Consider the following 24,739-nt stretch of genomic DNA (forward strand, 5'->3'; position numbering starts at 1 on the left):
TATGCTCTTCAAAGTTTATCTTATCTTACTTGGCAAAGACAGTTTAATACAACCAAGTGACTCAGGGGGGCCAAGTTAAGAGTTATCCATACTCTGGGTCTAAAGTCATACAGAGGTCAGATTCGTTAGGACAGCTCATCTCCTTCCCTGAAGGTATTTGTGAACCAGATGGAGTTTGGGCAACAACAGTTTGAGGAGTTTCAGGTCACATTTACTGACCCATGCAGTTATTTAAATACTGAACTTTAATGTCTTGGTTACTGTAGTGGGATTTGACATTGGTTCTTGATGCAATTAGTTCCAGTATTCACATCTGTAATCTGTGAATTTATCCTCAATGTCATGGTTCTTTTGAATATTTTACACAATGAGGCCAAGATTGTTTTTCAGTCTGTGCAGCTGCTCGTTTTTCAAGTCATCCCATGTGCAAACTGCCCATCAACTAATTATTTGTTCTTTAGCTAATTCTGAAATGAGAGTCAGAAGGAAAGTTCAGTGCTGTATTTATCCCGAAATTAATGGCTACCAAGAATAGCTGGTCAGAACAACTATTAAGGATGTTAATTTAATTAAGATCCACATCTGTAGCATGACCAACCCAATTCGTAGTCCAGGCAAGGCTGAAATGTTGAGTTGAATTAAATGTTACTTAAATTTGTGTAAAGAATAAACTAACCTGTCAATAATCTGCTTCCTACTCTGCATCACTCCCTTTCATCACTGATTGTAAATTCTTGGCTGTTTGGAGAGCTTCCTCTTGCCAACCTGGAATTCTTGGGTAATATCTTCAGAAAATCCAATTACTTAGCTCCTTACTCTCATGTTGTGAAGATGATTAGCAGATTCATAATGCAAGAAAGAAATACTCGTTACCAAATATTTTCTCTTCTCCAAGGGAGTCGGCTTCCAGAGTCAAACTCTATGATTCCAGAAGATCTAGTAGTTCATTCCAATCTTATTATCCTTAGAACATAGAGGTACAGGCCCACTGGCCCACCTTTTAACCTACTCCACAACCTAACCCTTCCCTTCGACATAGCCTCCGCATTTTTTTTGTTCATGCATGTGACTATTCTAAGTGTTTTTTCAAAAATGTCTCTAATGTATCTGCCTCCATCACAACCCCAGCCAATGTATTCTACACACCACCAGTGTGTAAAAGCAAATCCGACCTTTGACAAGCCCCTAAACTTTCCTCCAAACACTTTAAAATTATGCCCCCTCATATTAGCCATTTCTGCTCTTGAAAAATGGAGCTAGCTGTCCACTCTACCTATGCCTCTTATCATCTTGTACAGCTCTATCAAGTCTCCTCTCATCCAGTCAAGATGAACTGCAGTCACCATCAAGGGTGTGGCTCAAACTTTGTTTTTTTTTTGTACAGACTTTGTAGGGATGGTTTAGGGGACAGTGAGTATAGAGTCCTGTCATCAGCTAGTCTGGGGGGAAACAAAGATCGAAGTCCAGAGGTCAATCAGATGTCTGGAAGTCGAAGCTGGGGGGGGAGGGAGGGAGGGAGAGACAGAGACAGAGACAGAGACAGAGACAGAGACAGAGACAGAGACAGAGACAGAGAGAGAGAGAGAGAGAGAGAGAGAGAGAGAGAGAGAGAGAGAAAATATGTAGGAAGAGAGGGTTTTCTTTTGCTGCTTGCTGTGCTCTTGTTGTTGTGCCAAGCACTGTGGGCATGCTATGTTGGTACCAGAATGTGTGGCCATACTTGTGAGCTGCCCCAACACATCATTAGGTTGCATTGGTTAACACAAATAACACATTTCACTGCATGTTTCGATGTACATTAATCAATCTACTAATCTTTACTTCTCTCCAAAGAGAAAAGCCTTAGCTCTCTAATCTTCTGTTAATACTCCTGTAGCCAGTGATCATCACTAAAAGCTCAGCTTTCCTCGCTTCCTGCAATAACCTGGGGTATATCCCATCCAGCCCCAGGCACTGACCTCACTTAATAACTTTTAGAAGTTCCAGCACAGGAAATTATGGTCACTGTCCCCAAATGCATACCAAGGCATTTGTCATCTAACCAGGTCCATTGCCTACTATCAGATCCAGGATGGCCTCTCCTCTAGCGAGCCTGTCCACATATTGTATCAGCAATCCTTCCTAGTCATACCTAACAAATTCTGCCCCATCCAAACGCTTTGTACTAAGGTTACTATTACTACAATTACTATTAGGAAAGTTGAAGTCACCCATGACAACCCTGTTATTTTTGCCAAGCTCTGCCTCCTGAGCGGCTCCTCAGTGTCCCTATTATTATTGGCAGGCCGGGGGGGGGGGTGTGGTCTATAGAATACACCCAAGGGAGTGATTGCTCCCTTCGTGTTTCTGACTTCCACCCACACTGACTTAATAGACATCCCTCCGTGAAGTTCCCACTTTTTGCAGCTGTGACACTGTCCATAATTAATAATGTAACCTCCCCCCCCGTCTATTTTATCTCACACACTGTCCCTTTTGAAACATCTAAACCTAGAACATCTGGCAAACATTAGTGGCATTCTTACAACCAATTCTCTTTAGTGGCAACAACGTCGTAGTTTCATGTACTGACCCATGATCAAAGTTCATCACCCTTGTTCCTGATACTTCTTGAATTAAAAATAGACGCATTTCAACCCACCCAACTGACTTCAGTTATGCCTTATCCAGTGTGTGTCCTTCCTTACAGTCTCTCTACAAGTTGTATCTACCTTTACACCAAGTGCCCATCACTCGGGCCCACACCCTCTGACCCATCACTTGGGTCCCTATCCTCTGCCAAACAGTTCTAACAAGCCTGCCCATGAGGATATTGGTTCCCCTCGAGCTCAAGTGTAACCCGTCCCTTTTGTACAGGTCATACCTTCCCCAGAAGAAATTCCATGATCTACAAATCTGAAACCCCACCCTCTGCAAAACTTCCGAAATCACACATTGAACTGCCAGATCATCCCGTTCCTACCCCTGCTGGACCGTGGCACAGGCAGAAAATTCAGAGATTACTACACTTCCGCTCCAGCTTTTCAGCATCCAATCTAACTCCTTATATTCTCTTCAGGACCTCATTCCCTTTTCTTCCCATGTCATTGATACCAAGACCTCTGTCTGCTTATCGTCCCTCTTAAGAATGCTGTGAACCTGACCGGAGATGTCACTGACCCTGGCACTTGGGAGGCAATATCCCATCCGAGTCTCTTTCACATCCACAGAATCCCCTGGTGCTTCCCTAACTAGTGAACTCCTTACCACCACCAATCTCCCCTTCTGCCTCTTCCTGTCCGAGCCACAGTCAGACTCAGTGCCAGAGACCCGACTGCTGCAATGGAAGGTTGTTACCCCCACTAACAGTATCCAAAGTGATGTATTTGTTATTGTGGGGGGAGAGAACCAAGGGGCTCTGCACTGGCTATTCCCTTTCCCTTTTCCGACAAGCAGCCAGCTATCTGCATCCAGCAACTTAAGTGTGACTACCTCTCTACAGTTCCTAACTATCACCTTCACATTCTCCCAAATAGACAGCAAAAGAAAAAAGGCTTATTGAATGTCAATTACCTCAGCCCTAGGGCACTGCTGCAGAAATTGCTCAAGTGATCAAGGCTGAAGTGTCTTCAAATGGGTAATAAAATGAGCCTTTTTCCATCAGTAGGTCAGTGAAGTAATGTGCTGATTGCACTGCTCCAGTTGAAAATCCTCAGTTAAGACCCTAAGACATAGGGGCAGAATTAAGCCATTCAGCCCATCAAGTCTGCTCTGCCATTTCATCATGGCTGATCCATTTCTCTCTCAACCACATTCTTCTGCTATCTCCCCATATCCTTTCATACCCTGACTAATCAGAAACCTATCAACCACAGACTTAAATCCATCCAGTGACCTGGTCTCCACAGTCACCCATGGCAATGAATTCCACAGATTCAGCACCCTCTCACTAAAGAAATTCACCTCATCTCTGATCTAAATAAATGTCCCTCTATTTTGAGGCTATGCCCTCTGTTCCTAGGCACCCCCCACAAAAGGAAACATCCTCTCCATATCCACTCTATCTAGGCCTTTCAACATTCAATAGGTTTCGTTAAGATCCCCCCTCATTCCTCTAAACTGCAGCAAGTCCAGGCCCAGAGCCTTCAATCACTGCTCATATGATAAACCTTTCATTCCCAGAATCATTCTCCTGAACTTGTTCTGAACCCTCTCCAATGTCAGCACATCCTTTCTTCAATAAGGGGCCCAAAACTGCTCACAATGCTCCAAGTGAGCCCTCACCAGTGCTTATAAAGTCTCAACATTACATCCTTGCTTTTATATTCTAGTCCTCCTGAAATGAATGCCAACATTGTGAGGAGGAGAAGATGGCGGTGCGACAGAAGCGAACACGGCCACTTCGGTGGTGATGTCTGTTATTTGTCAAGTAGGGGACCGTGCACAATTCTGATTTGATGGAGACAGACATGACAGCACTGAGGAACATCTGGAGAAACTTCTGAAATGCCCGCTTCGCTGCCGCTGTTACTGTGTGGTCCGGAATCTCCGGAGAAGGCCCCGAATCCTCAGCTTTGCTTGTTTCGGCAGCCAGGCAAGGTCGAAGGCGCTCGGCAGAGGATGGCGCTCGGGAGGCTGTATCGGAGGGGCTGGTCAGAGGCTCAAAGTTTTCGGACGGACGGACTCAGTATCGGCTGTGGTCAGGTGCTTCCAATGCATTGGCAGTTGTCGGTGCCTGGAGGTTTATGGCAGGGAGTTTCTTCCTTTGCCACCTGCTATCGGGGACTCGGGAGTCGATCGACTCGGGACTTTGAGACTCTTTTTTTTACCGTGCCCATAGTCTGTTCTTTATCAAATTATGGTATTGCTTTGCACTGCTGTAACTACATGTTATAATTATGTGGTTCTGTCAGTGTTAGTCTTTGGTTTGTCCTGTTTTTCTGTGATATCACTCTGTATCATTTCTTAATGCATGCATGCATTTCTAAATGACAATAAACGAGGACTGAGTGTTCTCATAATCTAATCTAATGTTGCATTAGCTTTCCTCACCCCTGATTCAACCTGCGCATTAACCTTTAGGGAATCCTACACGAAGCCTCCCAAATCACTTTGCACCTCAGATTTTTGACTTTTCTCTCCATTTAGAAAAGATAGTCTGCCTTTCATTTCTTCAAGCAAAGTGCATGGCCGTGCACTTCCTGACACTATTCTATTTGCCACTTCTTTGCACATTCTCCTAACCCATCTAAGTCCTTCTGCAGCCTCTCTGCTTCCTCAACACTACCTGCCCCTCAACCTACCTTTATATCGTCCATAAACATGGCCACAAAGCCATCAATTTTGTCACCCAAATACAATGAAAAAAGAATCAGTCCCAACACAGACCCCTGTGGAACATCACTAGTCACCAGCAGCCAATCTGAAAAGGATCCCTTTATTCCCGCTCTTTGTCTCCAATCAATCAGTCAATGCTCTATCCATGGCAGTACCTTTCCTGTATTACCCTGGGCTCTTAACTTGTTTAGCAACCTCATGCACGGCACCTTCTGAAAATCCAAATACACAGCTTGGACGCTATGAACTCCTCTGACCATGGAATCTCCTGTCTCCACTGCATTCCTCCTTTGCCTCCTTTCTTTTGAGCCACAGTGCTAGAGAGCCTTCACTACAGCCCGGCCCCAGTAGGTAATCCCCTTCAACAGTATCCAAAATGGTATTCTTGTAATTGAGGAGAACGGCCACAGGTACTCTGTACTGGATACTTATTTCCCTTCCCACCCCTGACAGTTACCCATTCAACTACCCCCTGCAACCGAGGGAGTGACTACCTCCCTGTAGCTCTTATCTATCTCCTCAGTTTCCCTACCAGCCGTAGGTTGAGTTGCAGCTCCAGTTCTTTAACAAGTACTCTGAGGAACTGCAACTTAGTGCACCTGATGCAGATGCGATTATCAGGGAGACTGGAGGTCTACCAGGATTCCCACGTACAGAACAAAACACAGCCCCTAGAGCCATTCTTACTGCCCGAACTATACACTTAACAGATGAAGAATCAGCAAGAAAAAGCTCACCAGATACTTACTTCACCTATGCCTGTTATTGCCCAAGCTTGTTAAGCCAAAACCAAAAGTCTTCCCAGTCTAACACCATCCCACTCACAAAATGGCCGCTCTAACAATTATTTATTTACTGAGATACAGCCAAGTCGCCCAGCAATCTTCCAATATAATCCTTGCCTAATCATGGGACAATTTACAATGATCAATTCACCTACCAACTAGAGCATCTTTAGACAGTGGGAGGATACCGCAGCACCTGGAGTAAAACCACGTGGTCACAGGGAGAATGTTCAAACTACTTACCAGCACAGCGGGAATTGAACCAGGGCTGCTTTTACTGGAAAGCATATTGCTAACCACTATGCTACCATGCCACCCACTTAAGCAGCTTATGCCTGCATACAGCAAAATCTTTTGATATATTTGGGCATATGAAAGTAGCAATTAACATTCTTGTCATGCAAAGACAAGCTAATGACAATCTTAACAAGGAAACAGCTCAGCATTTATCTTCACCATTCAACAGCATTACTATCATTGAGCTCCTCCAACCAGCAACTTGGACTGGTCATGCAAAAGAGGTCAGGGGATGGGTTTCCCTTGGCAACTAACTGTGTTCCTGACACCACCATTATCAACAAAGCAAAACGCAAACTTTAACTGAGTTTTATTAACCGACTTTCCAAATGCTTAATCATGTTTTCCCACCAAAGTTAGATTGGCCTGCAGTTCCCAACTCTGCTTTTTCTCGCCACTCAAATAGAATCCTAGTGGAGGGGAGGAGCTAAAGATAGCTCCAGAGGTTTTTTGGAGATGCAGGCGACTTCGTCCAGTTTGTCTGCAAACAGTGCAGAGCAAGCTTCACTGGACGATGCGGATTATAATGTGTCAGTACAGTGTCTGACATCACCATTCCCTTTACATTTCAGAAAGCCGCCTCACACTGCTTCGTCCATTGCCATCTCTTCCCAATCTATAGTAATGAGTTCAAGGGGTGGTAACAGCTGTCAGTCTTGGCAGGAACCTGTTAAAGTAATTGACAAATCCTAAAAAAGACTGCAACTATGACACATCCTTTGGCCTTGAGGCATCCACCACTGCTTGAATTTTCTCTGCACACTTGTGTAATTCTTGAGCATCGATGGTGTGACCACAGTAAGTGATGCTTGCTTGAGTCCATAATCTTCTAATATTTTTAACACTGTCTTGAGATTTTGTCGCTGTTCCTTGTCATCCTTACTGGTAATAATGATGTCATCCAGCCTTGCAGCACCTGGTCTATAGCTCTCTGCCCAAGTGCAGGTGCAGATGCGAATAGCGATAAAGCCCTTTGTGAGCGTTTAAGGTGAGAAACTCTTTGACTGCTCTTCTATCTCCAACTGTAGGTAAGCTTCAGCTAAATCCACTGAAGTGCTGAAGTGTTTCCCTCCAGAAAGGTTTGCAAAGATATCCTCTATCCTGGGCAGATCTACTTTCGGTACTGAGTTGACAGTGACCTTAAATTCCTCACATGTCCTGACAGACTATTCTTCTTGGTTACTGGAACCACTGGTTCCATTCAACCTTGGAAAGAATTCCTTCAGCCCCCATGCAATCAAGCTCACTGGCTCTTTATCACAGGTGGTATAAGGAACCGTACAGGCTTTGAAAAATTGAATGCAGCATTTTCATTTAATACTATTTTACCCTTGATATGTTTATTTTCCAAAGCCATCCATGAAAATTTGTGGTATCATCAGGTACCTTTCTTAATTTGCTGTCAGTTGACTCCATTCCAGGGAATGTGCCATACAATGGTGGATGAATCTGAAATCAAGTTGTGATTGGCTGAGACAACTACATCCCCACAATGGTGGCCCTCCTATTTTTACCACATACAAGCCCAATATGGCTAGTTGATTGTTGTATCTCATTGTTACAAATGTCATTCCCAAAGGAATTATCTTCAAAACAGTACAAGTTCTTATTGGATATATGCAGGCTTCAGTTCAGTAATCGATGAAATGCTATTCAAACTTATTTTGTGGAATCACTGAAAGAACCAACCCAGTGTCAATTCCATTTTAATTAATTTACCATTCACTTCTGATGTAAGCCATATTGATTGTCTATTGTTAGTTGTAAATTGTAATGCTGTGTCATTCTCACATTTTTCATTACAGCATGCAGATTAGTGCTCTTTTTGAAACTACAACTTGATTTTTCCTCATCTTTTTCTCTTCCCTGTGCAGCCTGTTTATTTTTGTTTCCCTAACATGCTGTTTGTACATGTCCCACTTGGTTTCATTTTCTGCAAATTTTCCCTTTAAACTTGCACTTCTGTGGTGTATGTGAGCCACAAAGGTAACTCAATTTGTTTGGCTAGGCAGGTTTCTGTGTAGATGTTGCAATTCCTGACCTCAACTCAGGTGCATCTCTGTCTGCTGTTTCTATTGACACAGTTATTTCAGCTGTTCTTTTGATTGCAAGTTCTGCTTCAGTTAGGCGCAATTTTTGAATGCTTTCTTGTAAAATTCCACTAACTAAATAATCTCAGTTTATCATTAAGACCATCACTAAACTGACAATGCTCAGTTAACTTCTTCAATTCAGCCACAGAGTCTGAAATTGACTCTCTTTCCTTTTTGATGCAGCCAGCCATTTCTGCTTTTTTAAAAATTTATGATTATCACAGTTTATGAACCTGTGAATTTGTCTGTTTCCTGCTTTTGCTATCACTCCACCATCTCAGAATGAGAGGGGATCTCATAGAAACATTTCGAATGTTGAAAGGGTTGGACAGAGTAGATGGGGAAAGGTTGTTTCCCTTGGTGGGTGAGTCCAGGACAAGAGGCCATAGTCTTAGAATTAGAGGATACCCAGTTAAAACAGAGACGAGGAGAAATTTTTTTTAGCCAGAGGGTCGTGGATTTGTGGAATTCGTTGCCACATACAGCTGTGGAGGCCCGATCATTGAGGGTGTTTAAGGAGGAGATTGACAGGTATCTAATTAGTCAGGGTATCAAGGGATAGGGGGAAAAAGCCAGAAATTGGAACTAGATGGGTGAATAGTTTAGCTCATGGGGGAGCTGCAGAGCAGACTCGATGCGCCAAATGGCCTACTTCTGCTCCTTTGTCTTGTGATCTTCTCTCTTTCCCCTCTGAAGAGACACATACTATGCTGTTTTTCTCAATTGATCATTTCTCGCAACTTTTTAAAAAAACAACTTGAACATCTCGCTGCACATCAACAGGTAGGTAGTCATCATGGGTTTGTTTAAAACATCCTTGTCACTTTTATATTTTGTAACTCCAAATCAAAAACTAATTGAAAGGAAAACAAGGGAGCTGGGAGTTAGCAGTTCTGTCAGAGCAGCTTGGGTTATTGTTGAAGATAAAGGATGCTGAGGAATGTGTGTCATCCAGTTAGGATGGTGGAACTGGGAGTAGGTTCAAGAGAACACGGGGGTGGGGGGACGGGGTGAGGTTTTGTGAGGGACACTAAGGTTGGTCTTGGGTTTTTTTTGGTTCGGCAGGAGATGAAGCGAGAAGACGCTGGAGAGAGCTGGTCATAGAATTCAACCCGGTGGGGGACCATGATTTGATGGAGCAAAGTGCTGGGGTCTACTCAGGATCGGTGAATATGTTTGACTTTTGAAAGAGTTAATCTTCAACTTGTGCACGTTTGACTGTCTAATTATAATGGGCCTTTTTTTTCTCCCTTTTCTTTATTAACCCTTCAGTTAATATATAAATATTAAATATTCATAAATATAATTCCTTTAATCGTATGCAGTGTGCTGTCTGTTATTTCTCTGCACTGAGTTTTACAGGGTAGCAAATTATACAGCAGCCACACAAACCGGGGTTTGGGGAGGGAAAGCCATCTCGGTCTCACAGGTCTGGCAGGATCAGAGTGCGTCTTCCCAAGACTTACGCAGCCAAGGAAACCAGCCGGGTTTCAATGTGGGGGCTTGTCCAGGATCGATTTTGTTGGATGCTGTGTGATTGGCCTGGGCATTGACCCAGTGGGTTGTGTGCTTAAGCCTGTGTTCAATTATTGCCGGGTAAAGTGATCGAGATACATGGTTATAGACCCTGTAGGTGTTGAACGGTGTTGCGATTCCACGGGGTTACCAGTAACAAATGCATGTGTATTCAGTGGGTAGACATTCATATCCCCGACAAGTTGTTAATTCGAACTTTACATACCGTTAAAACATTTGGAGCAGTTATGATCATGGAGCAGAGGTTTGACAAAATGGCAGGCAAAGACTTTTGTTTTAATTCAGACTAGTACTGACGTAATGGCAGTGAACCTACCTGGTACTATTGGGGCCCCAGGAGATGAGGGGTCCATGGGCTGTCCATACTTTCCAGGAGGTGGGGAGTCTAGACAAAGGTGTCGAATCGGAAGCCGAGCTTCCCATAGCTGGTGGGGTGGGGATTTTAAAGACAAGTTGTTCTCATTTCTGCGGAGCGAGGGGGAGGTTTGTTCTGATTTGGAAGGTTTAATGAGTCCTCCACTGAAGGGTGAACATTCTGAGTTGGTATCGACCCTTGCTCCCTGGTGAATAAATGGCTGAGTGCACAGCCAGAGAGTCCTAGTTATCGTAGGCTCAGCCTGTCCTCAGGAATGAAGCCCACTCCTAAAGGGGAGGAGGAGTATGAAACGTGGGCAAGGCAGACCGCTCAGATGCTGGACAAGTGGCAGTGCTCTGATGAAGTAAAATGACAGTGATTGGTAAAGAGTGTGAGGAGGCCGACTACTAACGTAGTGAGATCCTTAAAGGTACAGAACTCTTTTGCTACCTCTGCGGGCTACATGTAAGCTCTAGAAAACGTTTTTGGCGCACGGAAGCTCAATGGAGCTTATGAGAGGGTTTTGGAACATGTTTCAGGAGAAGGGGGAGAAGCTTTCCCCCTACATTTTTCAGCTAGAGAAGCAGCTGAGTTGCTTGCAGCGTGGGGGGTGGTCATTCAAATGGCTGAGGTGAATCAGTTAAGAAAGGACCAAGTGGCGAAAGGCACACAGTCACAGGACATGATTGCTTGGGGTCTCTGAATATCTTGGAAGATGCGCCCTGCTCCCTCGTTTGTCGAGCTAATCAGAGAAGTAAGAGAGGAGGAGAATGCAACGGAGGTGCGGGAGACCTCCGTCAGCAGGGTACAGTCCTACAGTCCTCGGTAGTAGCACCCTTGGCTGAAGTGACCACTGATAGCTCACAACAGGGAGTGATAAAGGAGTTGTGGCTGGGTTTAGGACTGAGCTGTCGCGATTATTATCGGCGGGTGCAGGCGCCCTGCACGATAAAGGCCACAGGGAGTCAGACCCCAAGGGGGCAGACTAAGCACAGGGCCGCTAGTGAACAGGGGCCTGCAAGAAGGGGAGCGACTGGTACTGTCTGTTATAATTCTGGTGAAGAGGGGCTGGATGATGAACATACATGAGGGATTGCGTGGTGCAGCCAGTCCAAACCAGTCGTGTTACGGCCCGGGGAAGCAGCTAGAGTGACGGGAATCCCCAAGTTTCCCAGATTGCCCAAGGCCGAGGCCCTCCTGGTGGACGCTCTGGAAGGCTACAAAGAGGAGTCATGCTTACCTGCTGGGGTACTGGCGAGGCCTGAACTGCAGAAGCACTTGACTGTACAGATGAGCAGGATGAGAGTGATTGTCAGGAATACTTCGGAGAGGGAGGTCACCCTCAGGCGGGGGATACCACTGGCACACCTTTTTCCGGTGACTGTAACGTCTAGTGTCCCTGTGAGACAAACAAGAGAGAAACCCACTCCGAAAAAGGGAAAGTTGACTGCTGAGTCATTCAATTTTGGGGACTCCCCGGTTCCTGGAAGGTGGAAGAGGAGGTCGATAGAGAAGATGTCTTTTCTACTGACGAGCTTTATGTGGGTTGGTCCAAGAGCACTCGCCACATCATCTGGGTGTCAGAGGACACCCGTTCAGAGAAAAGTTGTGGCGACAGGCATGTGCAGAGGTAGAAAACATTTGGCAACATCTGCGGAAGCTGAAGGAAGCTGGGGTCATCACCGAGTCCAGAAGACCCTATGCGTCTCCAATAGTGGTGGTCAGGAGGAAGAATGGGAAGGTACGGATGTGTATGGATTATAGGACTCTGAACAGGCATACTGTCCCTGACCAGTATATGGTCCCAAGGATCAAGGCGTGCTGGCCTGTCTGAGTGGTGTGAAGTGGTTCAGTGTGCTGGATTCAGGAGTGGATATTACCAGATCCCCATGAGTGAGGCTGTTTTCTCCAGCGTATCATAGAGAAAACAGTGGGGGATATGAACTTGCTTGAGGTACTGATATATCTGGATGATCTCATAGTGTTTGGGTCCACCTTGGAGGAACACGACGCGAGGCTACTGAAGGTGCTAAGCCACCTGAAAGCTGAAGGGTTAAAACTTTTCCTGGACAAGTGCCAGTTCTGCAAGACACCTATCAACTATGTTGGGCACACAGTCTCATGGAATTGGAGTAGCTACGGATTATTCTAAGATAGAAGCAGTGATCACAAGGCCAAGGCCCCAGACTGTGAGCGCCCTGCGCTCGTTGCTTGGATCCTGTGGGTGTTATTGGAGGTTCATGAAAGACTACTCTACAGTGAGTCTCCCTTTAAATCAGCTTCTGTGCCGTTACCCTCCCTTGGGGAAGAAAGGAAGGACAAAAGGAGAGAATGGTAAAGATTATCTTAGCCCTTCGGAGCAAGGAAGATCTACTACAGAAGACTTATCTGAAGCATAAGTTGGCTGACTGCTGGAGACTACGCCCCATGTCGTGGAGAGTCAGATGCCAAATGTGCCAGTTTTCTGGGTAAAACCAGAGGATGCAATGGGCCTGAGAAGATTCTCCACCCCTCTGGGACAAGAGGTGCGCGTTGACCCACAGCCTGACCTGGACTCTACACCTACTAAGAGGACTCTGCGGCGACATGGGGGAACTGAAGGACCAGCAGTGGGGAAGATTAGACCAAACCCTACCCCTGAATGTGATACAGTCTCAGAGGATGAGGAAATGGAGGTGTGGTATATGCTGCCCTTCACAAACTCCCCAATAATGGATTCCCAACCTTCTCACGATGAGGTAGGTGAAATGGGGGTGGGGGGGGGGCCCTGCAGTGGACAGGCAGGCTTGCAGCTGGACAGTGAAGGGAGACTGACAAGGTTCCACACGGTAGGCTTATTCAGAAAGTTAGAAGGCATGGGATCCAGGGAAGTTTGGCCAGGTGGATTCAGAATTGGCTTGCCTGCAGAAGGCAGAGGGTGGTGGTGGAGGGAGTACATTCGGTTTGGAGGGTTGTGACTAGTGGTGTCCCACAAGAAACTACTCTGGGACCTCTACTTTTCGTGATTTTTATTAACGATCTGGATGTGGGGGTAGAAGGGTGGGTTGGCAAGTTTGCAGATGACACAAAGGTTGGTGGTGTTGTAGATAGTGTAGAGGATTGTCGAAGATTGCAAAGAGACATTGATAGGATGCAGAAGTGGGCTGAGAAGTGGCAGATGGAGTTCAACCCGGAGAAGTGTAAGGTGGTACACTTTGGAAGGACAAACTCCAAGGCAGAGTACAAAGTAAATGGCAGGATACTTGGTAGTGTGGAGGAGCAGAGGGATCTGGGGGTACATGTCCACAGATCCCTGAAAGTTGCCTCACAGGTGGATAGGGTAGTTAAGAAAGCTTATGAGGTGTTAGCTTTCATAAGTCGAGGGATAGAGTTTAAGAGTCATGATGTAATGATGCAGCTCTATAAAACTCTGGTTAGGCCACACTTGGAGTACTGTGTCCAGTTCTGGTGACCTCACTATAGGAAGGATGTGGAAGCATTGGAAAGGGTACAGAGGAGATTTACCAGGATGCTGCCTGGTTTAGAGAGTATGGATTATGATCAGAGATTAAGGGAGCTAGGGCTTTACTCTTTGGAGAGAAGGAGGATGAGAGGAGACATGATAGAGGTGTACAAGATATTAAGAGGAACAGATAGAGAGGACAGCCAGCGCCTCTTCCCCAGGGCACCACTGCTCAATACACGAGGACAATGCTTTAAGGTAAGGGGTGGGAAGTTCAAGGGGGATATTAGAGGAAGGTTTTTTACTCAGAGAGTGGTTGGTGCGTGGAATGCACTGCCTGAGTCAGTGGTGGAGACAGATACACTAGTGAAGTTTAAGAGACTACTAGACAGGTCAATGGAGGAATTTAAGGTGGGGGTTATATGGGAGGCAGGGTTTGCGGGTCGGCACAACATTGTGGGCAGAAGGGACTGTACTGTGCTGTACTATTCTATGTTCTATGTAAAGTAACTGGGAATGAAGCTGAGCTCAGCCAAGTGGAAGGCACAAGTAACGGGAAGGGGGAGGCTGCGACATGTAGACAAGAATGTTCCCAAGGAATGTCCCAGGGATGGAATAAGGGGGTGTCAGAGAGTCAGGAAACCCCCAGATAGGCTGGCCTATGACTCACCGGGGGGACAGAGTGTTGTGCCTATCCCCCTAGTGAGATATGTCACTATCATTTACAAATGGATTGGAGGTCCTGACCACTTGACCATCACGAAATTCCTTTGAAAACTGTTACTAATGAAGGGGGGATAAATTATTTCAAAATCATGAGGGCATGACTATTTTATTTGGGGGGGGGAAAGAGTGTAACAGCCTAGGGATTTTCAATTCAGCAGTTCTGGAAGAGCAGTCCATTGTGTTTTCAGCCTGTTTGGGTTATTGTTGAAGATAAGGGATCCTGAGGAAACTAACTGAAAGGAAAACAAGGGAGATGAGAGATAACTCCTGGGAGATAGCAGTTCTGTAAGAGATGCTTGGGTTATTGTTGAAGATAAGGGTTGCTGAGGCATGTGTGTCATCCAAATAGGAGTAGGTTTGAGAGAATACTGGTGGGTAGGGGAGGTCTTGTGAGCGACACTGAGGTTGGTCTTGGGGTTTTTTTTTTGGTTCGGTGGGAGATGAAGAGAGAAGACGCTGTAGAGAACCAGTCGTAGGATTCAACCCGGTGGGGGACCGTGATTTGATGGAGCAAGGTGCTGGGGTCTACTCAGGATTGGTAAATATGCATTTCTTTTGGAAAAGTTGAGCTACAACTTGTGCACATTTCACTATTTAATTATAATGGGCCCTTTTTGAGTTTTTTTTCTTTCTTTTCTTTACTAACCCTTCAATTAAATTAAGATTCATAAGTATAATTCCTTTAATCGTATGCAGTGTGCTGTCTGTTATTTCTTGGCACTGAGTTGTAACAGGGTGCAAATTACATAGCATCAACACAAACCGGGGTTTAGGGTGGGACAGCCGTCTCAATCTCGTGAGTTTGGCGGAACTGGAGTGTGTATTCCCTAGACTTACACAGCCAAGGAAACCAGCGGGGTTTCATTTACTTTAAGCGAGACGTGCACACATGACGTGGTGGTGTGACGACTTATGCCATTCATGTACTATTACATATAACCCATGATGAATTATTTAAACAAAGAATGCTTAATTGAATATATTTACAATATTATTCAAATATTACTGAAATATTAAATACAAAACAGTACCATTGCCTCTACACAATGAGGCCTGGTTTGGTCCATTGCCTGGCACTCTTCCCTTTATTCTCCTCTGTAAATCTCATTAGGACTCTGCATTTAACTTGGTTCCTTTTTGTTTAATATACCTAAAGTCTGTTACAAGACTATTGTTTAAGTATTATGTTACAACAAAATTATGATCTGAGGAGATACACCCTCGCATTATACCCATAGAAATCTGTATTATATTTAAGACCAATACATCTGACCTGGTGCAGAGTTTCAAAGTGAAATGTTGGCAATTCCTTTTCCCCTCACAGATCTGCTTGACCCTCCAGCAAATTACTCTTTGCTCCAGATTCCAGCATCTATTGCATCTACATCACACCTGCTAATCAGTTATTATTCTGTCTATTAGAATTTTCCCCCACCCACTTGGAAGCAATGTCTTTAATGAGAAGCAAGCTTTTCTCCAGTTAAGCATTTTTATGTTTTATTTCAATTGGTATCTGAAGATTTGCAAAAGAAAATTCCTTAGGAATTGCTCTATTGGCACTTTGTAGTCAATATTTGGATAACTGAAATATCTCAATATTGCAATGCTTTAGCTCAAGTTTTCCTGCAATTGCTTCCATTTCCTCTGCACTATCTGACAGCCTAAAATATGTAGCAGCATATCAACCTCTCTGTGTGGTGCCACGGTGTCCCAGAACACCTCCTTCTACCCACCATGCCCACACAGATCAAGTAGCCATCTCATTTATCATTTGGTTTGTACCCTCTTGCTGCCTTAGCAATTCATGAGCTTATCCAAAAACATTCTAAAGAATCTTCCACTATCACCTTCTCAGGCAGTGTTCCAGGTTCCCGGTATGCTATTTCTTTGGCTGCCAACCACAGCATCATGCTTTAACCATTACTTTGATCAACACTACCACCCACACCCTTCCCTGTCCATGCCTTACCCATTCCCAAGTACCTCGAGGTGAGGATTATTGCCCCAAATCTAACCCCTTCTGTTTTCAGCAACGGAGAAATGCAAACATCGTTGTCATTTATAAGAATAAGGGTGACAAGGCCATATGCGGCAATAGTAGGGGCATATCACTCCTTTCTGTTGCTGGAAAGGTCCTGGCTAAGGTGATGCTTCAGAGACTCATCAGCAACATCACCGAGTCAATGCTACCTGAATCGCAGTGTGGATTTAGGAAGAACAGGGGCACGATCAACATGATCTTTACAGCCCGGCAGCTTCAGGGCAAGTGCCGGGAGCAACATCACGACCCGTTTATGGCCTTTGTCGACCTCTCCAAAGCATTCAACACTGTGCAAAGAGAACTCTTATGGGATGTCCTCCTCAGGTATGGCTGTCCCAATAAATCTGTTAACATCCTCTGCCAGTTCCATGATGGGATGACTGCTCAGGTGACCATAGGAGAACAAGAGTCCGAGCCCTTCCTTGTACGCACAGGGGTGAGGCAGGGGTGTGTGCTAGTGCCAGTGCTCTTTAACATCTTCCTCTTGTGTGTTACCAAGCTTCTCCACAACGAGATTGAAGACAGCAGCGGTGTGGTAGTGGACGTCAGATTAGATGGCAACCTCTTTGACTTCAGGAGGCTCCACGCAACCACCAAACTCCGTAGAGAGTGGGTTCTGGAGCTGCAGTATGCAGACAACTGTGCTTTTGTGGCCCATACTCCAGAGGATCTTCAGACTGCCCTTGCTGTGGCGGTGAGAGCGTACGGCAGGATGGGGCTGACTGTCAATACGACCAAGACAGAAGTGGTTTGCCAATGGAGTACCAGTGTCCCACCCACTCTACCTGCCTTCACAGTTGGTGATGAAAAGCTGTCAGTAGTGCCATCTTTCAAATATCTGGGGAGCATTCTCTCAAGAGGATAGTGGCATTGACAATGACATCCAGAGCCGCATTAAACAGGCATCAGCTGCCTTTGGGAGACTTCGGCGTAGAGTCTTTCAGAACAGGAGCCTTCATCCTTCCACAAAGGTCGCCGTATACCAAGCGGTCTGTGTCACCACCCTCCTTTATAGCTGTGAAGCTTGGGTAACCTACAGCCATCACATCAAGTCCTTGGAGCGCTTCCACGTAAGCTGCCATCGTGGGAATTACCTGGCGTGAGTGGGTGCCTCACACTGAAATACTTGTAAAGACAAACTGCAGAAGTATCAAGGCCATGATCACCCAGCGTCAGCTGCAGTGGCTGGGGAACGTGATAAGGATGCCCCCATGATGGCTACCCTGCAGAGTGTTATACGGCCAGCTACATCACGGTCGACGCTCAGCTGAAAGGCCGAAGAAGCGCTATGAGGATGAGATGAAAAATGCTTTAAGGAAGTGCAAGGTCAGACCCGAGGACCTGGAGGATGTTGCTGCTGACTGTACCACTTGGCGACAGCTGTGTAGGGACGGGGTTCGTATTCTGGAGATGGAAAGAACATCAGAAGACAGCAGAAGAGAGCCAGCAGAAATGCAGCCATGGTTGCCACCACTACCACTTATACATGCCCTACCTGCAATAGAGCTTGTGGGTAGAGGATAGGACTGTATAGTCATCAAAGATCTCACCATTACAGGAGTAAACGTTGTCATGGGATTTCGATGGATAACCGAAGGACATTCATCATGAGATATCGATCGTTGATGAGGCAACACAGTTAAAGAGCTCAGGGCCTTTTGTACCTTTTCAGTGGGTTGCAATGATAATGATCCTTCAGGCACTCAGCATGGGCCAATAAAGAGCGAGATGTGAGCACTGTTAAAGTAGACAGGCTTTAGCTCAACAGGCTTAGGGCAGACTAGCACTTAAGCTTGAGAAGTTAACGGTACAACAAATGAGGGCAGCATGGTAGTTAAGGCAGTGGAATGCTCTCCTGTGAGATGTAGAATTCTGCAGTGCCTGACAGTCTCACTGATGACATCAGCATGAAGTGCATCCAACCACAGGTCCCGACTGACAAGTACTTGGGATCCTAGTTGAGACTTTTACTGAGGTGGTCACACCCAGAGTGCAGGCTTCAAATACGAGATGGGCGAACACCAGGAAAAGTAAGGAGAGGAAGTAGTCAGGGCAGGGTTCCTCTGTGGCCATTTCCCTCACCAACATGGATACTGCTGGAAAGGGGGAGGGGGGAGGGGTGTGATGACTTATCAGGGGACAGCAACAGCAGCCTGGCCAGTGGCACTGTGGCTCAGCAGGGAAGGGTAAAGTCAAGCAAAACAGTAGTGATAGGAGAGTCAGATTCTGTGGCTGTGGAAGACATGCCAGGATGGTGTGTTGCCGCCCAGGTGTTAGGGTCCAGGATGTCTCAGAGCAACCGCAGAAGGTTCTCTACGTGGAGCAGGAGGAGCCAGAGTTTGTGATTAGCACCAATGAAATAGGTAGAAAGCTGAGAGAGGTCCTGCACAGTGAATATAGGGAATTAGGGATGAAGCTGAAAAGCAGGACCTCCAAAGTAATAATCTCTGGATTACTCCCAGTCCAGGTTGTGCTGGTCAGGACAGGAAGAGGACAATAGTACAGATGAATGAGTAGTTGAGGAAGTAGACCAGGTGCCAGCTTTCAGATTTCTGGACCATTGGGATCTCTTCTGGGGAAGGAATGATCTGCACTAATAGGACTGGTTACATCCGAACCCAAGGGCTACCAATATCCTTGCAGGCAGGTTTGCTACAGCTGTTTGGGAGGACTCAAATAAATTGGTGGGGAATGGGAACTGGAGTGATTGAGCTGAGAATGGGGGAGTTGGTATACGAGTTGATACACTGAGGAAAAACAGATAAGTGACAGGGCAAAATTGCAGTCAGTGGGATGAGTTGAGGTGTAACATGGAGGCAAAATTGAAAAGGGTGATGAATACAAGACTGATGATGTTATATTTGAATGCACGCGGTATACAGAGCAAGGTAGCTGATCTTGTGCAGTTACAGATTGGCAGGCATGACATTATGAGTATCAATGAGTTGTGGCTGAAAGAAGATCATAGTTGGAAGCTTAATATCCAAAGATACAAATTGCATCGAAAGGACAGGTGTATAGGTAGAAGGGTGGGGTAGCACTATTGGTAAAGAAAATGAAATCAAATCCTTAGAAAGCATCAGACGCAGAACCTTTGTGGGTAGTTGAGAAACTTCAAGGTAAAAAGACCCTGATGGGAGTTACATACACACCTCTGAACAGTAGCCACAATGGGAAATATAAATTTCAATAACAGATACAAAAGGCGTGTAAAATAAGAGCAATATTACAATAGTCATGGGGATTGCAATATGCGTATATTGGGAAAATAAGGTTGGAGCTGGATCCCAAAAGAGGGAACTTGTAGAATGCCTGCAAAATGGCTTTTTAAAGTAGTGGTTTGAGAAGCAGAAGATAAAGTCAGATGTATCAGTATTACGGTAGAGTAAAGGGAATAACAGAGGCATGACAGAAGAACTGGCCAAAGTTGATTGGAAGCGGACACTAGCAGGGATGATGGCAAAACAGCAGTGGCAGGAGTTTCTCGGAGCAATTCGGAAGGTTCAGGGTAGATATATCCCAAAGATGACTAAATATACTAAAGAGAGGATGAGGCAACTGTGGCTGACAAGGGAAGTCAAAGGCAGCATATAACTTAGCAAAAATTAGTGGGAAGCTAGAGGATTGAGAAGAATTTAAAAACCAATAGAGGACAACTAAAAAGCCATAAGAAGGGTAAAGATTAAATATGAAAGCAAGTTAGTCAATAATATAAAAGAGGATACCAAAAGTTTTTATTTTTTTTTAAGATCTATAAAGAATAAAAAGAGGCAAGAGTCGACAGCAGTCCACTACAAAATGATGTTAAAGGGGTAGTAATGGGGAACAAAGAAAAAGCAGATGAAACTAAGTATTTCGTGTCAGTCTTCACTGTGGAGAAGACACTACCAGCACGCCAGAAGTTCGAGTGTCAGGAGGGAGAAGTGAGTGCAGTTGTTATTACGAAGGAAAAAGTGCTTGGGAAGCTGAAAAGTCTAAAGGCAGGTGAGTCACCTAGACCAGATGTACAAGAACCATTTGATGGCTCTAGACCTGTACAGTACTCACTGGAGTTTACAAGAATGAGGAGAGATCTCGTTGAAATCTATTGAATATTAGATATAGTGAACGTGGAGCGGATGTTTCCTATAGTAGGTGAGTCTCAGATCAGAGGGCACAGCCTCAGAATAAAGGGACATCCATTTTGAACAGACACGAAGAGGAATTTCTTTTGCCAGAGGGTGGTGCATCTGTGGAATTCACTGCCACAGACAACTGTGGAGGCCAAGTCATGGAGTATATTTAAAGCTGCCGTTAATAGGGTCTTGATTAGTCAGGATGTCAAAAGTTATGGGGAGAAGGCAAGAGAATGGGGTTGACAGGGATAAAGAGCCAAAGAGCCTAATTCTGCTCCTCTGTCTTATGCCTAACCCAAGTCAGAGTCACACAACCCAGCATTAGGCCCTTGGGTCCAAATCATCCATGCTATCCTGGCCTCTGATTTGAGCTCGTTCCATTTGACTGTGCTTGACTGATACCCTTTTAAATCTTTCCTTTCCGATTTCTAAATGGATATTGAACCCATGAACCCACCTCTCTATTTTTTTTTTAAATTTCTATTTTGCTCTACTTATTTTAAGTATTTAATATGTACACAGTTGCAGGAAAAAGTTTGTGAACACTTTGCAATTACCTGTGTTCTGCAATATTCATTCATCTGGCAAAGTAATTACCAGATGGCTGTACTGCTGAGCACTAGAATGGAATCTTAAAATGGTGGCAAGAAAAAGAAGGGAGAAACAAATGGCACTTCAGAAGAATCCAGCAGTGAGAGGAATCAATTGGGCAAATACGCGGCAGTTTAAGGTTGGTTTGGTAAATGAGGTTTAGAGTAAGTTGCCACCAAAGACAATGATACAATGACAGCTGGATGGATAGAATCAGAATCGGTTAAAAATCACCAGCATACGTTGTGAAATTTGTTAACTTTGCAGCTGCAATACATAAATATAGAAAAAAACTGAATTAAAGTTTATATACATAAAGTTGCAAGAAAAAGTTTGCTAAGACTTTGCAATTACCTGGGATTAGTCATGATTTAATTACAATATATCTGAAACATAAACTTGTTTTGATACTCATGATCAAAACAACTGGTTGATTTGGGTCCTTCAGGAAAGAAAACCTTCGATCCTGACATGGCGCTGTTTTGAGAATCAACATGGTAACAGGCCCTTTGTTGACACAATTACACCCAGGTGACCAATTAACCCACTAACCTGCATACCTTTGGGATGTGGTGGAACCTGGAGCACCCGGAGGAAATCCAGGCAATCACCAGGAGAGTGTACAAACTGCCCACAGACGGTGGCACATGAAGCCAGGTCCCGGGTTGCTGGCACTGGAAAAGCATCACACTAACTGCTAGGTACCGTGTCGCCCCAATGCATGATTCCACAATCACAGCTGGGGCAGCGAGGGGGGGCATTCCATAACTTGTGAACCAATAGGCAATAAAAAAAATGCAAAGATCATGTTCCTACAGTGTTGGTTATCAAGTGCCATCACAACAAGCCAACTGTCTTAACCAGCCCCTTCAGCTCCAGAGCAAATATCAATAGCTCCCGCATTTTTCCACTAGCATTATTGAATTTGTAAATCACAGTATCTTATACTTAACAGCACATGGTAGAAAGCAATCCAGATAAAATTATGCAGATATCTTCCTCTTTGAACACTGACTACAGGACTACACCCATTTTCATTCCTATTTAATAGATTAATGCATGACACAAACTGAACAGAGCAATGGAAATGCACCAGCAATCTGTGAACTATCATATGGCTAGCATGGACAAAATGAACTGTATGGCTTCATTTGCATAATTGGAGTTGGATCATTCTGAATGACTACATAGCACTGCAATTCTCCAATTAAAAATTTCCATCAAAGGTTTAGTGTGATCAACAGCTTTTGACAAAGTTTAGAAGCTTCAGTTTAACTGGTTAACATAACTTGTTCTAAAAAAAAATCAGTGCTCATCCAACACAAAGGGAAGCTCAGTTTAGCCTCATTTCCATTTTAAGATTGTACCCTTTGAGAGGGGAAAAATTTAATAATGCAACGAGGGAGAAAACAATAGGAAATAAACTCCTGCAATCAAAAATCTAAGAAACTGATAAATAATACAAGCACTTGAAATTACAATAAAACGTTTTCAGTTTCAGCAGTATAACAAAATAGCAACAATAATTATTAACAAAACACTGAACATACTATAAACAGGAGAAAATCTGCGGATACTGGAAATGCGAGCAACCAACACAAAATGATGGAGGAACTTGGCAGGCCAGGGAACATCACTGTAACTTTAACGTAGTGTGTTAGTGTGTTGGCAGTATTAGGGATAAACCACAACTATGGAGCAGAATGTACACATCTTAGTTTGCTATTTTTTCTACTTGAATTAAACGATCATAAGACAGGAGCAGAATTAGGCCATTCGGCCCATCAGGGCTGCTCTGCCATTTGATCATGGCTGATTTATTTTCCTTTCCTAACTTCATTCTTTTGCCATCTTCCTGTAACCTTTGACAGTTAACAATCAAGAACCTATTTAACCACCACTTTAAATATGCCAATGACTTGGCCTCCACAGCCGTCTGTGGCAATGAATTCCACAGATTTGCCCCCCTCTAGCTGAGAACATTCCTCCTCATCCCTGTTCTAAAGGGTCGCCTCTCTATTCTGAAGCTGTGCCCTCTGGTCCTCCACTCCCACACTAATGGAAACATTATCTCTACGTACACTCTATCAAGGCCTTTCAATATCTGATAGGTTTCAATGAGATCCCCTTCTTCCCCCATTCATTTCCTTTCCACCACACCCCCCCACCTTCTAAACTCCAAAGAGGTCCAGAGCCATTAAAACGAAAGATTAGTTTTATTAATAACATTTTCATTTAAATATACAGTGAAATGCATCGTTTGCATCAAGTTAAATTGCTACACTAAATCTACAAGCCTACATTAGTATTACTGTTTGGCATGAATTTTCAAGATTAAAAGTGGCATGTGCATATGTTATAACAAAGGTTGCCTACTTAAATGATGCATTGTAATTACACTCACTATGGTGGCCCTGTAAAAGTTACAAATTTCACCTCTGATACTTCTGTCAACTCTGCTTCTTAAACTGCCTTGCATTTTACGACTCAATTCCTTTCAACACTTTACATTCATAATGACAAGTTTTACAACAATGAATTCCTTTCATGCATTTGGATCCTTTCATTTCCTAAACGTTATTTCTACATCTATGCCATAGGCAATTGATCATCTCAGTAAATATAACTGTCACATCAAAATTCCCAATTCTTCATGACAGAATTAATATTTTAGTACATAGTGGAAAGAAAGCTGAAGCCTCACTGACCTTTAGCCTCTGATTATAAGCGTCGAAAAGTAGTTTGATTCCATCCTGAGTCAGATTAAGTATGAGGTCATGACTGAGTGGCAACTAGAAAGAAAGAGACACTCTGTTAAATGACAGTGATAACACTATACACTGTTCATGCACGGTACAAGAAACAAACAGATGCAATTTGTACAACCGCATGGAATGGATTGCTAATGAGTAATTGTCATGTGAAGACAAATCTATTGACCTAATTGCTTTACTGCAAGTATTTAACAACTATTGGTATAATTAATCTTCAGACATGGAAAGTGTTTGCAACGTTGCTTTAACATCCTTGATGTCAATGTGGAAAGGTTAGATCTTTCCCCTGAATTATTCTAGCCCTGGCACATGTTCTCTTAATTCTGTTGGGGAGGGATTTCCAGGACAATGACCCAAAGCAAGAGCTGAGGACTTCAGGAAACTCTAATGTCACCTTTTGTGATGGTGGGAGGTCAAAGGAAAGAAGATGCAAAACAAAGCCCATACGTTGGAGTGCATATTGCGAAGTGCACACACTGCAACCACAACGTGAGTGGGCAGGCTGTGGAGAATATGAACATGCCTTAATGCTCATTTATCAAGACAAAAAATATTGATGATATTGAGAATTGGAGCAATTTTCTCTGGGGATCTGGAAGGCCAATAGTTTCATAAAACATTCATTGCCAGAATAACCCAATTTTAATGTGTATGCTTTGGTTATACCG

At 44.3% G+C, this 24,739-nt stretch overlaps 1 protein-coding gene across 5 annotated transcripts in view; it reads right to left on the reverse strand.

The window, feature by feature from the left end:
• phaf1 (phagosome assembly factor 1) overlaps positions 1-24,739 on the reverse strand; it is a 124,282-nt gene that overhangs the window by 79,713 nt on the left and 19,830 nt on the right. For all 5 annotated transcript variants that reach the window (XM_063066713.1, XM_063066709.1, XM_063066710.1 and 2 more), the window contains exon 3: positions 24,006-24,089. In XM_063066713.1, coding sequence (XP_062922783.1) covers positions 24,006-24,089 — 84 coding nt within the window. The remainder of the gene's footprint in view (positions 1-24,005; positions 24,090-24,739) is intronic.

The sequence above is a fragment of the Mobula hypostoma genome, chromosome 14, assembly GCF_963921235.1.
Source record: "Mobula hypostoma chromosome 14, sMobHyp1.1, whole genome shotgun sequence".
Taxonomy (NCBI): Eukaryota; Metazoa; Chordata; class Chondrichthyes; order Myliobatiformes; family Myliobatidae; genus Mobula; species Mobula hypostoma.